This window comes from Protobothrops mucrosquamatus, unplaced genomic scaffold (assembly GCF_001527695.2).
Source record: "Protobothrops mucrosquamatus isolate PMUCROS unplaced genomic scaffold, P.Mucros_1.0 scaffold1905, whole genome shotgun sequence".
In the NCBI taxonomy this organism is placed as follows: Eukaryota; Metazoa; Chordata; class Lepidosauria; order Squamata; family Viperidae; genus Protobothrops; species Protobothrops mucrosquamatus.
In genome coordinates this window covers 12,103-29,051 of record NW_015388029.1, presented here as the reverse complement: position 1 = coordinate 29,051, position 16,949 = coordinate 12,103, and the positions used below count along the sequence as shown (strand labels likewise).

At 39.7% G+C, this 16,949-nt stretch overlaps 1 protein-coding gene across 1 annotated transcript in view; it reads left to right on the top strand.

Annotated features, from left to right (window-relative positions):
* The window catches only part of LOC107294305 (coiled-coil domain-containing protein 141), a gene marked incomplete at its 3' end in the record, with an annotated part of 44,600 nt that overhangs the window by 25,972 nt on the left and 1,679 nt on the right, over positions 1-16,949 (top strand). Inside the window, exons 3-4 of the mRNA XM_015823531.1 lie at positions 5,446-5,637; positions 8,757-8,865. Coding sequence (XP_015679017.1) covers positions 5,446-5,637; positions 8,757-8,865 — 301 coding nt within the window. The remainder of the gene's footprint in view (positions 1-5,445; positions 5,638-8,756; positions 8,866-16,949) is intronic.

Sequence of the window (16,949 nt, the reverse complement as noted above, 5' to 3'; positions counted from 1 at the left end):
CATCAGGTATGGGAGTGGTTACATCTCAGGAGGAGGGGAACATTTCCTTACTACCATATACGGTCTTTTTTGTGCCCTTTAGGAAATGAGGAAGTCACCTTAGGCATACGTGACATAGCTGTTGGTCACGTAGGCTAGCTTTTGTTTGAGAAAGTGCTTAGCGATAAGCACTGATACATTGTATAGAATATTGCAACAGATGGGAACAATGAGGGAGATATATTTGCTTACTCCTGTACAAAGATAATCAAAAAAATTGAGTAAGCCTTCTGATCAGGCATAATATAAAATTATAACACCAATTTGGGATGTGCATAATGAAATCCTGAATTTCCCAACCATAAGAACTGGTAGTAGCTCTTTGCCTAGTTAGATTTTTTTAAAAAATAAAGAACTGGACTAAGGAGTTGACAATAGCTACAATAATGATGTAAATACTGAAACAATTGAAAAGTACTAATAACAAATTATTGACAACTCATGTTAAAAATTAATCATGGCACATACATCGTGGGTATGGCCATGAAAGTGAGAAACTGAAAAACTACCCACACACTTGGAGCTTACTCTTAGGAGGAAAATACAAATAAGCAAATTACTTTCTGTGTGCATATGAGTGCGCCACTGACATTTGTTCTGTGAGCTGAATTAAGGCTGCCATCCAGTACATATTTTATGAAAATAAACTCCGTCAGACCAAGCAGGATTAAGGTTGGAGTATGTAGGGATTGCTCTGTGTATTTTCATTTTATCATACATTACATTATGCATTAAGTTGCTATAAGCTTTCACATCTTCCAGCTAGTATTCCCTATCTTCAGCATGGAAAATATTTTTAGAAACTTTAAGCCATTTACCCTTCCAGCAACATCAAAAAGAGATAATCAGGCAAGTGTGTCCAATACAAAGTTTACTGCTAGAATTAAGACTAAGTCAGCCTGAAGACTAATAGCTGACTCAGAAGAATGCAATTATCCAGTGTGGCTTTCAGGATTCTTGACCAAACCTCCTATTTCATAAGCAGTGGGTTGGTAGCAAAAATAGTTTTACTAAGGCTTCTACACAATGTGTATACTTCAGTCAAACTTTTCAGCCTTATCCCTAAGTACAATAATCAATCAGGCTTTGAAGCATTTTGGATCTGACTTTCCAAAAATACTTCAAAATCTGAAGGAGCCAAAATGTAGCTTCCATCTGCAACTCCTTAAAGCAACTGTGCCTTTCATGCCCTGGAAGGCCACCGTTGGACTTCTGCACATTCCAAAACACCTTTTGAAGGTAACTCAAAAGAGATAAATGGTAGTTGAGATAGCACGATCAAAACCTTCCCTCAATTGTACGGTGTGTGTGTGTGTGTGTGTGTGTGTGTGTGTGTTTGTGTGTGTGTGTGCGCGCGCGCGCGTGCGCATAACTGACAGAGATATCAGAGTGGTTGGGTTTTGATCTATCTCACCTGTTCTGACCTCCCTTGAGGACATGTTGGTTAAAATTAGGCAAGGCTGCTCACATGTTCTGTGTGATTCAAAGGACTACTGGAAGAGCCTGAATTAATTCCTTGTATTTTTCACAAAGTCTCTGTTTTGGCATATACAGTCAGGATTCTAAAATGAAGGTTGGCTGAGAATTCGATGAACCTTGTGAAAGATATCTAAGGCAAAGAGGAAAATGTGTGTGTCAAAGTGAAGACATGCAAAGTAAAACTCTTTTTTTTTGTCTTAAGCTCCATTCATATATTTTTCATGTTCTCTCTTTATCCGTCCTCTTCCCTTCAGCAGCCGTGAAATGGGGAGTTGATGGCCCCAGGCGGTGTACCGAAGCCCTCCAATTAAAAACATGCATTTTGTTTCTCCATCTGTTTATGCTCAGAGGATGTCTTTGTGGTGGTTTCCTTTTTCATTCTCTTTCTCTCTCTTGGTCTGTATTGTACAGAGTTCATATTTCAAATAGTAATTCATCTTTGGTAACTCTGTCTTCGTGTTTTTTTTCTTTCAGCGACAACTATTAATCTTTCTTTTTTAATTAAGAAACAATAGTTCATTACTTCTGAAAAGTATTTCTCCATCGCATTTCTTTTAGAACAGGGAGATTATCAGCCAATTCAGACGCAACCACTATTGGCAGAAGATATGGTGGCTTGGGACAATCTGGATATTACAATTCTGAGTTCGAAGCAACAATGTTTAAGTGTTCTATTATTTTCCTTTTCTCAGTTCCGTCTTTATCGGGAGAATTTCATCTTTTCCTATCTTCAGTTCTTATTATTATAGTCTGTATCAGGAGAATGAGTTATCCTGGATTTTAATTTGTCTATTATGGATTCCTCTTCTCATTATGCATTCTTCCAGATAGCACCCAAAGTAAAGCAAAAACTGGCACTCCATACATCCATTGTTATGATAAAGAGCTGAGATGAAAATGGACAAAATAAATCAACTCTAGAAGGCGTGCTGAAGATATTCTGAAGATTTTGAAATAAAGAGAAATGGCAATACGTGTTAGGCCTTACAGAGAAAATAGCAAAAGAACCAAAACAAAATGACTTGTCCTGAGGCAAAGGCAAACCTATACAGGCAGTCCTTCACTTGTGACTGATTGCTCAGTGACCGTTTGAAGTTATGACGGAGCCATCCAAAACCTATAACTCACAACTAGATTTTAAAATTCCAGTGTTGCCCACCCCCGTCATGTGACTGCACTTTGGGTGCTCAGCAGCAACCCTGCAATTACAGCTGTTTAAGCCAGTGTTTAATTCTGGTTTCTGGCAAAAACTGGCCCAATGAACAACCGTGGTGTTCACTTAATGACTGCAATTTTTACTTAACAACCGTGGTATTCACTCAATGACTGTTGTGAAACAAGCCATAAAACTGGATCCAATCATTGGGTGACCCACTTTATGACCATCAAGGTTTATGACCATAATTGCTAGGCTCAATTGGAGCCATAACTCAAGAACTTCCTGTATACTATTTCTAAATCAACAATGAATACATTTCACCTTGCTCCATAACTCCTTTGGGTAAACCAGCTGCTAAGATTATAGGACAAGCAGGATCCTGTACCTTTTGAAATTATAAGATTGCTTTAATCTGAGTAAGTTTAAACACACAAAACCTCAATGAACTAAAACGTGGCTTATCTAATTACCTAGCTTTGTACAAACCACTGAACTGTTTTTCTTTTAATGACCCTGTAATCCCTTGCATTGGGGTGGAGTCGGGCAACTGAATGGAGCTCCTGCATTTACTGGCTGGTTGGCCTTTCCTGAGGCCTATGCAGAGTTCGTAGCAGACAATTATTGTGCCCGAAAAGTGAAATCTCTCCTGCTAACTAGGATCAAACTCACAGCCTCCTGACTGTGAGGCGAGAGCTCCATCTCTAGTCACCGCCGCTTGTACGACCCACTGAATAAATGTTTTTTAAAAAATCCTTTAATGTACAGAAAGAAATTAAAAAGGCACAAAAAAACAACCAAATGTTATAATAAATATAAAAAGCATTCAGATTTTAAGCACAGTATGAGAACTTGACTATGTGGAATAATGTTGATCAGTTTTTCTATCACATCAATAAAAAAGCAACCTCATAAGCAGAGAACAGACATATCATTTCTCTAGGACTTAAAATGCAGAATGCTGCCATCTTTCATGATAAAAGAATGATAATTCTTCATGCTAGGCAAATTCACACTTTTTCATGTATTAATAAATTCTGAATTGGGGTTATACAATTCAGAATTATGTGCATATCTTTAAGCCTACAGTAATTCCTTTTCCCAGATCCATAATAACAACCAAACAAAATGAGATAAAAGTGGGCCAAGCTCATATTATATGTCGAGATGTCCTCTCTTATCATTTTAAACTTATAGCATAATAACTTTCATAGCCAACACGTCTTAAATGTTCTCTGAGGTGTCAGATAAAGGGGAAAATGTGTTGAATCAGCCTCAGTTTAAGATAGAAAGCATGCTTAATATTTGTTAAGATTAAAATGAATATTCTGACATTTTATTGCAATGCTTTTGCAAATAATCAATATTCACCCTAACAATATTACTACCCACTAAATCTGAACTAAAAATTAAAGAGGTATCGTAAGTAATTACCCCAGCACCAGAGCCTTTTCCAGAGAGCTAGATCTTCACTCAATGTGTTCAAAATAGAATAATTTGAGCCTGGTCATTTCTGCCTCGAAAGAGAACTTGGGTTCATTTGTTTGCATGTGCATACGTTTGATGGGTCTCTCTCTATATGCAGATGAGAGTCAGTTTGGGGTGGCTTTTTAAGGTTAGAAACAAGGAGACTATGAATGCTAACCCTCCCTTGGGCACTAGGTCAGCTGTTTGATTTTTGTGCCAGTTACTTCAGATCACTTTCAGAAAGGGGGAAACGAATCCCGCCATGTTTGAAACCAACAAAAGTTGATCTATGAAGTATGAGTTACACTGACTGGGCTGATGCAACAATTAGGCTGAAGGAGGGCGTCTAGCAAGTTAAGTTACAAAACAGCCAACCAACTGCTGTGTGTTTGGAGTTTTGCTTTGTTTCATTTTTGGTGCCTTTGAGTCATTGTTGACTACTAGGACAGCCTAGATCAGTCTCTGCATTTTTCTTGGCAAGATTTTCAAAGGTGGTTTGCCATTTCCTTCTTTCCAGAGCTGAGAGAGAAGGACTGACCCAAGGTCATCCAGCTGGTTTGGTGCCCAAGGTGGAAGTCCTGATCTCCCAGTTTCAGGTCAAGGGCCTTCACCACTATACCACACTGGCTCTTAATTGATGTGGCTAGCACACAACTAACAGAAATGCAGTAGCCCAAACAGTACTACAGAGAGGTGCCTTCAAGGTGATACTAAGAGGAAAGTATACTTTGAAGTGGAACATAGGAACAAATGGAAGTGAGTGGGGAATCTTAGTTGACAATGTTCTCCAGAAACAAATGCCTGCTCATTCAGGTGATGGGGCCACTGGGCAGTGTGGATAAGGCTGCAGTCTGGCAGATGGGTTGGATTATACCCCTCTTCCACCACTCTTGGCCACATCAACCAGAGCAGAGTGCTTTTCTTTTTGCATTTCTGCTCTAGACTCCAGAACAGCAGCTGCCACCCTGTCATTGGCAGCCCTTATGGCTTCCCTCCATAAGACCTCCAGAGCATGGGAAAGGAGGCATAGATGCTGCTCTAGAGAGTGTCCAGCAGCTGGCCCAGCCAAGAAGGAAGTCAGCAGAGAAGTCAGCATGCAGGGGGCTCTTAAGATGGGCAAAAAGGCATGGATGCTGTAACCCCCTGAAGTGGTCTTTCCTCTGGGTAAAATGGAGAGGTGGATTGTCCTGACCTTTCTGGGAAGTTGTTTTCAATCAAAGAACAGAGCAAATCTAAAAGAGGTTTGTCCATACTGCTGGGAGACTTTTATCCTGATTTCTGATCCATTATTTTTTTATCTGCAGCCCTTAGAAGGCCACGTTTGGGATCTCTTACGGGAAGCCGACAAGACAGCAGCGGAACATCAAGATGAAGAGCAGTTGTACGAAGCCATGGCGGAGTCTCTAGGAGATGCCTGGGACTCCCTGACGATTGTTCTCGAGAAGCGGAGGACGCTGTTAAAACTGAGTTTAGATTTCTTTGCAAATGCTCTCGAGGTCAGTCTACAAGAATAGAAAATTCTTTTCACCTTCAAAGAAAACAAATCATTGTTGTATTTCAAGTATCCCTTTCTATTTGATGACTTTAGACAGGGGGGGGGGGAAGACAATTGCAGCTGTTTTTCTGTTTCCATAGGAATGATCGGAACCAGAGCAAAAACCATAGGGTGGGAAAATGTTTTACGGTAGTGGGATCTTATCAGATAAAGTCATAGAGCTGGAAGCGACGTTTGAGATCACCAAATCCAGCCGCTTTCTCAGTGTAGGAATGCAAATTAATGCCATCCATCGGAAGTCAAAAAAGTCAAGATGGTGGTGTTGATTGCTGCCTTAACATCCCAGGAAAAGGGAACTTATCATCTCCTTTAGCAACTATTCATCCAGTGGCATTGCTGTTACTCTTCTTAACTGTCTTATCCTATTGAATAATTACTTTCAGAGTAGCCTCTGAAAGCAAGTAACTAGAAAACCTGGCTTGGTTGAGACAATGAAAGAAAGGAGGCAAGCCTGAAACTCTTGCCATACACTGTTTGCATCCTATATGGGTGGTCCTCGACTTACGACCTCAATTGAGCCCAAAATTTCTGTTGCTAAGAGAGATATGGGTTTAATGAATTTTGCTCCATTTGTCAACCTTCCCTGCCACACTTGTTAAGTGAACCATTGCCATTCTTAAGTTAGTTGCATGGCTGTTAAGTGAATCTGGCTTCCCCATTGACTTCGCTTGTCAGATGGTCTCAAAAGGTGATCACATGACCTGGGACACTGCAACCGTCAAAACATGCGAGTCAGTTGCCAAATGTCTGAATTTTGATCACATGTTCGTGGGGATGCTGCAATGGCCATAAGTGTGAAAAACTGTCATATGTCGCTTTTTCCAGTGCTCTTGTAACTTTGAACTGTCACTAAGTGAACTGTTGTAAGTCAAGGACTACCTGTAAATTGCACCCGTCTCTCTGTCCTTTTTAGCAAAAAAAACAAAACAATGGCCCGTCTCCATATCTTGGTCCTGAAATACCATTTTTCTCTTTTTAGTTACTTTATGGTCTATCAATACTGTTATTCAGTGTTGAAGGAGTTCCCCATAACTCATATGGAAAAAAAATGGCAGGGCCCATTCTACTCCTGAGGAACTCACCTGTTCTTCAGTGAGGCACCTCCCTCTTGATCCCAACATTTGAGGAGAAGGTCTCCCCCCCCCCCCCCATTCTCTGTCCTGGAAATTATCCAAGCATAAGTCATACAGGGGCCCCAGGGGGAGATTTATAGCACCTGCTGTTGCAGTTCTGAACTAGGGGAATTTCATTTCTCTCAGCAGGACAGAAACACATGCAGAGGCGGGCAGGCAGTTGGTTATGCACGCTATCAGATTCCTTGAAGTAGCAAAAGTGGAACCAAGGATCTATCCTTATTGTTCTTGAAATATCCAAGCAAGGGGCAAATGGGAAATAACACGTGTCAATTTCAAATGGAAAGCCTCTTGCTGGAAAGCGTTGCTTTAATTGACAGAATATGATTATATGTAATCTTTGTTTTATTATGATAAAACACAAGCCTCATCTCCAGGATATTCTTTAATGAAAGTCAGAAGTTAAATCCAAACGCTGGAGGATAATGGATTTGCTTTCTATCATAAAAATAATAAAAATGGAACAGAATGTTTGCAAAACAGCAGACTGAGCAAAAGGCATCATTTTTCACGATCTTTCTTAATTTCATCTGAAGTACCAACATCCTGATCAGGGGTTTTCTCTTTTACACACAGCAGATATATTTAGGAGAGAAAAGGCAAAGCTATTAGCCTGCCTGAAATACGTAGTGAGATTAGAAACCAAATAAAATGAAACAGGGAAATAAACACACACAATAAGCTACTAGTTTGCACAAACATTCATTGCAGAGGTACTGTTTTGGATCAATGGCTAAACTCCCACTGGGTCAATATGGTAAACTATAACATGTTAAACTACTTGACCCAGGTTTCAAAAATTCAGACCGAAGCAAAAATTTCTACATCTTTCCTGCCATCTAGTCATCATCTGGTTTTGTAGAGCTTGCCTCTGAGACCACTGTTCAGCTAATTAAATTACAGCTAAAAATTAAAATGTATCATATTTTAATACAGTGCTTAACTGTATGTGAGCTTATCTTCTACCTAGATGTATGTGTATTCCAATTTACATAATAGCTAGAAGTATTTTCCTCAAAAAAAAAAAAAAAAGGCAGGGTACTTGAATAGCAAGAAAACAGGCCACTCTAGGCAATCTTGTGTTTTCAAAAATACTTGCTTTTCAGGGAATCTCCCAAAGTTCCATTTTGGAATAAAAAGACTAAGAATTATATCTTTTCAATAGTGGCCATGATTTCATGAGAATTTTCCCATAGAAGATGCACTTGCAATGGGGTCTGTGAGAACCAAGATAAATTACTCTTTTCTACGGCCTTTTTGAGGTGGCTGAGAGTATTTTTTGTTTTGTTTTATTAGTATGCATATTTTGCTACAGGGTAGGATGATCTGGTAGATATTACACCCCATTGGTTTCAAAGCATTCTGCTTTAGGGAAGAATGTGAGGATTGGGGCGGCGGGGGGGGGATTCTGTTTGGTACAATCAAATATTTCCTCGAGGCTGTATTCAGTTAGTGGCAGCAAGGTGGAGGAGAGGAAATACAAGGCAACACATCTGTGGGAATTTTTTAAAAAGCTGGAACAATTATGTTGCCTGCCAGAGAACTGTTTCAGTTGATTTTCTTTGCTCTAGCAAGTCAACACAATGCTTGGCATTTAAGATTTGTCGTTGTTTGAAACTTGTTAAGCTAGCAAAAATCAGAGGATGAGGGCAACAACCAAGCAGATAACAGATCCTTGTTTCCATTTCTTTGAAGAGGTCCCTATTTCATACAAGCAGTGGAAACAGCAATTATTTTCAGTGCTGCTGGCTGGGAACTGTTGAAATTGAAATCTACCTCATCTAAAAGGTACAAGGTCGAGGAAGACAGTTTTAGAAGAACAGGACAAGTGTATTAATGGTGTGCACAGCAGTCGAAAAGCATATTTGATTCTTTTCAATGATACATGCAGCTCTTTTTGAAGAGTCTATTTTCCGTATCTCTACAGTTTGCGGCTAAAATTGACCAAGTTGAAGATTTTCTGCAGTATTCTCAAGAGTTTGAAAATCCCGAATCTCTGAAAGAACTCTTGCATCAGCACAAACTTCATACAAAAGGTATTGAAGAGGGTGGGAGCATCTTCTTTTACAAGGAAGATTTTGAGTTAAGGTCTTTCTGAATTAAAGTTGGTTACAACTTCTTCTGAAGTTAATGTTCTTGGTCACTGTTGAAATGTTGCAAGTTTTTAAAAATAACACAGATGTCATAATGTGTGCCTTTTCCTAACACTATAGATTTGCTCTGGAGAGAGCTAGATTTAAATTCTGTGCACGGTTTCAGCTTAGCCTGCATCAAGGGCTATTGTGAGAATAACATAAAGGAGAACCACTTACGCTGTCATAAATGTCACTGATTTTAACAGTTCTCTTCAACTATTGACTAAGGGTAACTCCTACTTCAGCTAATCACAGCATAAACACATCCTGGCAACATTTCTTTTCAGTTATGTCTCTATCGTATCCTGGGGTCAAAAATGGGATGGCTCAAATCACCCATGTATCTGTATCAGGTATTCTAAGTCCAACCAGGGGCAGTATCCCCATATAGAAAATCTGTTCAGTTTTTTCCCATTGGAGGGAAGCCAGATGATTGGTCATGACTTGGATCAAAAGATGCAGGATAGGGATGAGGAACAGGTGAGCACATTTCATGCTAGTATAATTTTCTGCCAGTTCAAAGATGCCTAAAGAACACTTCTACTGTGCAGCAGGGAAAATTCGTAAGGCTGGATATGATTAAATTTACATATTGCTCTGCTCTGTCATCAGAGCTTCCTAAAGTCACTTGATCGTTGTAATGCTTGACCAGAGATATCCTCTTGGTGCATCTAGTGATTCAATTGGATTTGGCATTACTGTGCCATTTGGTGCAGGAATGCTGATTTGCAGAATGCCGGAGGATTTGGCATTATTGTGCATACTGGTACATCCAAAATCTGGAAAATGTTTTAGTAGTCCATTAACACACACACTCTCTCTCTCTTTTTCTCGGAAGCAACAGTAACAGAAGACCTCGTTTATTTTATATACACTTTCTTCGTGAAGCCTCAGGAAGAACAAGCTTTAAATTGAAAACCACATGAAATGAAACCCAGGCATGTCTAAAACATTTTGAACAAATGCCTTTCCTCTTGTCAAGTTGAATGCAGCCCTCAAATCCTGGAGTGAATGTCCTTTGTTCAGATAGCCAACCATGACTGTGGTTTTTTTTGTTTTTTTTTTTAAATGTAATTTTGTATGTAATGATTTTCTTCCTTAGCCACATTTACTTCAGCAACTAAGCAATGCGCTTACTCTGTAGAGACTATTCTATGTCAGAGGTCCCCAACATTTTGGGCATCAGGGACCGGTTCCGTGAAGAGAGGATTTTCCGTGGACCGGAGGATGTGTGGTTTTGTGTGCTGCCTGCATCTCACGGATGGGGCTTTGCTTGTTTGTACTGGACCAGCATGCTGCGGCCTGGTACTGGTCCATGGATTGGGAGTTGGGGACTCCTGTTCTACGTGATACATCTGTTCTCTGTGTTTGGAATCCATTTCTTTATTAGATGGGCTGATGTGGTAGGGACTAGATAGTTAACCCTTCTCTGAAGGAATGGGCTGGACTTGATAGTGTTCAGATTCACTGCTACACTATGATTTTAGGATCAATGCATCATCATTTGAGTGGTAACAGGGTTTGCAAAGGTGAGGCCCTATCAAGCCTTACTGTTAGCCTACCTAATGAAATACAGTGGTATCTTGGTACTCAACAGCTTTGAAACTCATCAAATTTGGTATTCAATGCATTTTGAGAATTTTGTTCCGGTACTCATTGTTTGTTTGGCACTCAATGAACAAGTTAGAACTTATCAGTATCAGCTGCTTTGTGACTCATCACATTATTCCTTATGGGAAAAAAATTGTTTGGTACTCATCGTTTTTGGTACTCATCGCACATCCTGGAACCAATTAATGGTGAGTACCGAGGTACCAGTATATGCCTCTTTCTCTGTCCTGCAAAAGTCATGTCTTTGTGGCATGTTTAATATAGCAGATTTGACTCTCCATGCATTAAGGATTGTCAAACCTAGTTAATGAACAGAGTACACATTGGCAATAGCAGCCTTAACATAGGGAAGATAGGGGACATTCCCAAAAATTCTGGTTTCCCAAGCATTTAAACATAATAGTGTTATTAGGAAGCTGTCCACAAGTGAGTTATTTTTCCCCACAGCAATTTAGAAGTAGTATCTGAATGAGGTTTGGAAGAATTTTTTTTTAAAAAAGAAAATCTGTTTATACAACATGTTATAGGCAGATTTTCCTTTCTTAACTCTCCAGGTTCCTAAACCTGATTTAGATATTACTTTATAGTTAGGTAGAGGATCAAGCTATGACTGAAGAGGAACTAGAGGAAGACATCTTAAATTTTGAATGCTTCTGTCTTCCTTCAGCAATTCCTATTGCACTCTATTACTAAGAATCCCCAATGTTCAAGAGGAGAAATTGCAGAAGTACAGTAGTTCTTTAGTGCAAGGCCTAAATTGTGCTAAATTCAAGGCAGCCCACAGTTAAAATTCCCATCAAAATTTACTTCTTCAAAATATTTTCAGCTGTAGAGCAACAGCCATTGTGATCAAAAGATCACAACAGTTTTCCAATCCTTAGAAGGGTCACTTTCTAATGAAGTATGAGGCAGTTCTGGCTGTCCCTGTCTAGATGTAATAAACTAGAGAACAAATCTGTCCTCAGCCATTGAAATTCATTGGGCAACTACAGACCAGTCAGTCCAAACTATGTCATTAGGTTGCTTTGGAGATAAAATGATGGGTGATCCTTTAAATTGCCTTGAATTTTCCACAAAAAGGTGGTGTGCATATCTAAAATATAATAATACAGTGGTTGTGTTTGAAAATAAATCCTATCCATGTTAATGTATTTTTCATCCAAGAGGAAAAGCCTAATTTAGTGGGACACCCTCTAGGCATTCATTTTACAGAGAAAGGCTGCTGTCATCATTATGGAGACCAAACAGAAATGTTAAGAAACAGAAACGAGCAAGGAAGTGTTGATAGGCTGAAAATGTTAGTCAAGTAATTTTGGGGTAGTATGGCTCATAGGAGCTAGACTTGTGGTTCTCACTTGAAATCAAGAAATGTGGGCCCCTTCCACTTAGAATTGCAGGAAGAATAGTTAAGGAGCTTATTATTTCCTAGATCTGCTTAGAACAGTGGTTCTCAACCTGTGGGTCGGGACCCCATTTGGGGTCGATCGACCATTTCACGGGGGTCGCCAAGCAAGGCTGTCCGCCATTTTTTTGTCCACCATTTTTTTTGTCCGCCATTTTTTCCCCCTTTTCCGGCGGGTGCCTTACCTCCCTTGGGCTGGGCCAGCTGGTGGTCGGCCTGCTCCATCTCTGCTGCTTCCCAGCTACGCCTCGGCCGGCGCAGGGGGCGGAACCACGCATGCGCGGTGCTCCCGGGCAGGGAAAGTCCTCGACTTACGACCGGTTGGGTAGTCCTTGACTTATGACCGGTTTAGTCCTCGACTTACGACCAGTTTAGTCCTCGACTTACGACCAGTTTAGTCCTCGACTTACGACCGGTTGGGGTCGCAGCATTAAAAAGGTTGAGAACCACTGGCTTAGAAGGACTGGGGGTCCTGCTCAAGGAATTGCGGGACACAGTTCTTGGATTTGCTGCCTGAAGAAATTATCTTTGTGACATTCCAAAGTTTTCTTCTTCATCTTGCCATTGTTATTGTGATGTTGATAAGCACGATCAGTTTCTGGCACTGAGCAATTCCACAATGTACAGTTTGCCTTCTGAGTGTGGTTGTCCATCTGTGCTGGGAAGTTGGATGAGAAGGCTGATGGGGAGCTGCAGGCAATCCATTGGCATCTTGGAGAGAAATATGCAGCAGTCACAAATCCATTTACATTGCATCAAGCCGTTTATGCCTGATATAATGACTTTTATTATGGCCTGCCTGTTGTGAGAAAGGATCTGTTTTGTGAAAGCTCTTGGCTGTTACTATTATTGAAATAGCAGGGAGAAATGAAATGAACAAATAGTCAAAGGACTTTTTAAAAGAGCTAGTTTTATTGTACAAATGTAACCAGAAATCAAGTTAATATAACACAGAGACAGCTTACGAAACGTATTTGACCAAATTTCTGCTTTCAGTAGGAACATATACAGCTAAAGTGTAATCTCAGCATAGTTGAGATTCAAAGTCTAGGGAATTCAGAAATGTTTTCTTTTCTACGCAGCCCTGTACTCCACTGTCATTGGAACCAAGTGACGTTGTCTGTCAGGCTTTGAACATCACGCTACACCATTGTTTTGTTTGAATAAAGCCTGATGAACTAACTAGGTTTACTTGAGATATTATCAAGCTATAAACCATAGTTGGAAACAAATAGCTGAGTTCACATCATATGCTAACAAAGTCCAAACAAGGATGGCTATGACATGATTTTGAACCTTTAGAATCTAAAAGAAATCTTTACGTAAATCATCCTAAAAGCTTCCCTTTATTGATTATCTCTAAACGATCTACGTGAAAAATTGCTGCTAAATAGGGTTGCCAGGTGTCCACTATTTGAGTGGACAGTCCACTTTTTTCACATTATGTTCACTATTTTTTTTCACAAAATAGTGGACATTTTTTTTATTCAAAAGCTTTATGATGAAATGGTACGTAATCTAAAGCTGTACAATCTACTTTTTTACTACTTAACCCCCCCCCTGCTTGTCCGCTATTTTTTGGAAGCAGACCTGGCAACCCTACTGCTAAATTACAGTGGAAGTATTGAATATATTTGGGCTTTGTTGATAGACGACTTAAGTAGCACGAGGCAACCCAGATTCAACTCCCTTCCCCCACTTTGTTGCCTCCCTGGATAGGTTCAGCAGTATTTCCTCTTAAATATCCAAATTCAATGACGTTCCTATTTTTTCCTCTACCTCCCCTTGGGATATTTAATGTCCAACAAATTGTTCACCGACATATCGAAGAAAAGTTTCAATACAGTCGAAATTTCCTTCTTCGTGAAGTCCGGTAGTATTTTACAGTGTGATAAACGGAGGGGGGGTAGGGGACTAAGGTTATACCCTCGAACCGATGGATAAGTGTTATGAACGGTAGCCAAGCATCCTGTGATCATATGATTGCCATGTGCAAATCTTCTCTGCCAGATTCCTTCTCCGGCAAGGAAGATTGCAAGCTGCTGCCACCTGCAGAATGAACCTCTTCCCATCCCTCCTCTAGTGGGGTGCAGAAATGGGACTCGGATCCTGAAGATCCAAGCTCCATTCCTGCAGCCCACCAGAGCAATCCTCTTCTGCGCACTGAGGGAAGCTGAACTCTTCTGGTGAGGTGCAGAAACAAATCCCAAGGATTGTTACATTAAAATAGATGTAAATTGCTGTTGATTTCCTGATATAAAACAGATTTCTTAAAATTCTACCCTTTTTTTGGGGGGGGGGAGGGTTTGAAACTAAACAGGTTCCAACTTAAGTGGCTTGTATCATAGGTAATTTTGATCAAAAATTAAAACAATGAATTGAATATGATTTCGGTGGTCACACTTCAATCTTCATTGGTGTAAAGAGTTCGTTGTACAGCAATTTAAGCTTGGAAGCTTTGCCAGTGATTGAATGCCATTGCAAAAACAGAGGGTCATCCCTGAAAACGATATAAGGACATTGTTTGTCATAAGAAAAATAATTTTGTAGAACAGGGGTCCCCAACCCCCGGTCCCTGGACCAGTACTAGGCCGCGGCATGCCAGCAACTGGTCCACACAAACTAGGAAAGCCCCATCCGCAGGATACAGGCAGCACACAAAACCACGCATCCTCCAGGCCACGGAAAAACCTCTCTCCATATAACAGGTCCCTGGTGCCCAAAAGTTGGGAACCTGTTATAGAATATGGTTTTTTTCCTAAAGGGTCAAGAATGGATAGCTCATACATTCTATTCATCATTTTTGTCTTTTCAAAGAGATAAAAAATCAAAAAGCAGGTAGTCATATATGTAATTAAAATTGTCTTTTTATAGTGTACCTGGTGAGGCCGTCAATTCCAATTTTATCAATAGGTAAAATGAAAAGAACACCTTAGTTTTTAATGAAGCACATGTATTAGTAATATCCTCTTGAAGTATCTTTTTTTGCTCTGCTTAATTTATTTATGAGTGCTTGGTTGATCGTAATTTCATTCTTAACCCCATCCTGCAGGTTTTAAATTAGATGTGCAAATTAAGCCTGTCCACTTTGGTTGCACTGACTTCATTGGTCCCATCCTCCCAGCAACTCTTGCAAAAGGCAACAAAGATGATGCGTAACAATTTGGTTTTGCAACAACCTGATTCCTCAGCTTCCCTTCCCTTCATTTGTCTACCAATTTGCTCTTAGTTCTCATTCTTTTTCCACTTTTTCCTAAGTACAATATAATTGGTTTATATTCTGTATACTAAAACTACAGCTGAGATTGTGCAGTCTGGCTAAAATGCATTTGGATAGTGTGTTGTGTGAACTCAGGCAACTGGAGACAGTTTTAAAGATAGGGATTAGAACACTTTGCATACTGAAAGATCTGAGCTTCAGCAACTAGATAACCTGTAAATAAAAGCAAAATTTGAATTTTCTATAATTCTACAAAAGGATTAGAAAACTCTAAATCAGCACTTCTCAAACTTTTTGGAATCACTGCTCTCTTTATTGTACCAACTTTTTCTTAACGCCCTCTGTCCTGTGTATATGTGAATTATTTAAATATTTAAATATTTAAATTTAAATATTTAAATATTTAAAATTATTTATAGTACATTATTCTTTGCAAACAATTTTTGTAAACATTTTTTTAAAAAAATAATGAGCAGGTACCATTAAAGATTTTACCAGGTTAACAATACATTATATTTATTTTTAATAAACATTAAAACTCTAACTCTTATTTCCACTTTTCAAACTTGGGAAAAAATGGAAACAAGCAAAAAGGATTAAAAAAAAAAGAATTCCCATTCTTTCTTTCTAGTGATATCAACCCAACACAAGGGCCTTCTGTCTTATTTGTCCCCTTGAAACATTTAACAGATTATAAAAAGCGCCCCTTCCCCCCAATGTTCAGAGATACTAAGCATTTCAGAATAACAGAATGAGTTGGAAGGGACCTCGGATGTCTTATAGTCCCCACACCATTCCAGAAATGTGGATGTCCAGTCTCTTCTTAAAAACCTCCAGTGATGAAGCATCCACAACGTCTGAAGGCAAGTTGTTCCACTGGCTAGTTGTTCTCACTGTTAGGAAATTTCTCCTTACTTCTAGGTTGCTTCTCTCCTTGATTAGTTTCCATCATTCCAAAAGGCTGAGTTGTGACTTCCAGCTCCTAAGATATGGAGCACTGCTGGTTTAGTGTGACAGGTGAACCAGCCATTCCACATCTCTGGCGTGATTCTGCTTTATTCGGGAATTAGTAGCTGACCGAGAACCAGTTTGGTTAAAGGCAGGACGCTAGACACCAGGAGACTAGCAGGCAAGGGTGAGCAGCTTCTGAAATCTTCTCAAGAAGCCAGCAGTTAAGACTGACTTTAAGACACATGCATGCACACACACACACACACACACACACTTTATTAATTACTACAGCCTGAGAGGAGAATAGGGTGAAATCATGAGCCTTTTCCTCTCTACAAACTCCAGATTGTGTCAGCCATGCTAGGTGAGGCCTTTACACCTAGACTCCTTGGTGAAATTGATTTCACTAAGCATGCAGAGTTCTAAATATTGTAAAAGCCATTTAGTAAGGGGAAAACTGAAATAAATCATGTGCTTGTTTATTCTTTGGATCCTGAGATCTGATCCTGAGACAGCGTACAGCCCTGCCTTGTTACATTTAGTTTCCTTTGTCATGCAACGTATTTGCTGAAATGCAGCTGGAGACCCAGCTTTATACGATATAAGTGATTAAGTACTGCTGCTGCCTTTACATTTTGCAAAAGGCACCCTGTGTGACACAACATCTTTGTCAAATAATGTATGCAACATTTTTTGACATTTGATTTAAATTATATTTCCAGTCCTAGGCAGCTGTCCCCCGAAATTACAGATGTCTTTTAGGAGAAAGTGGTCTGCAATTTTTCTCATGGTGTTTACATG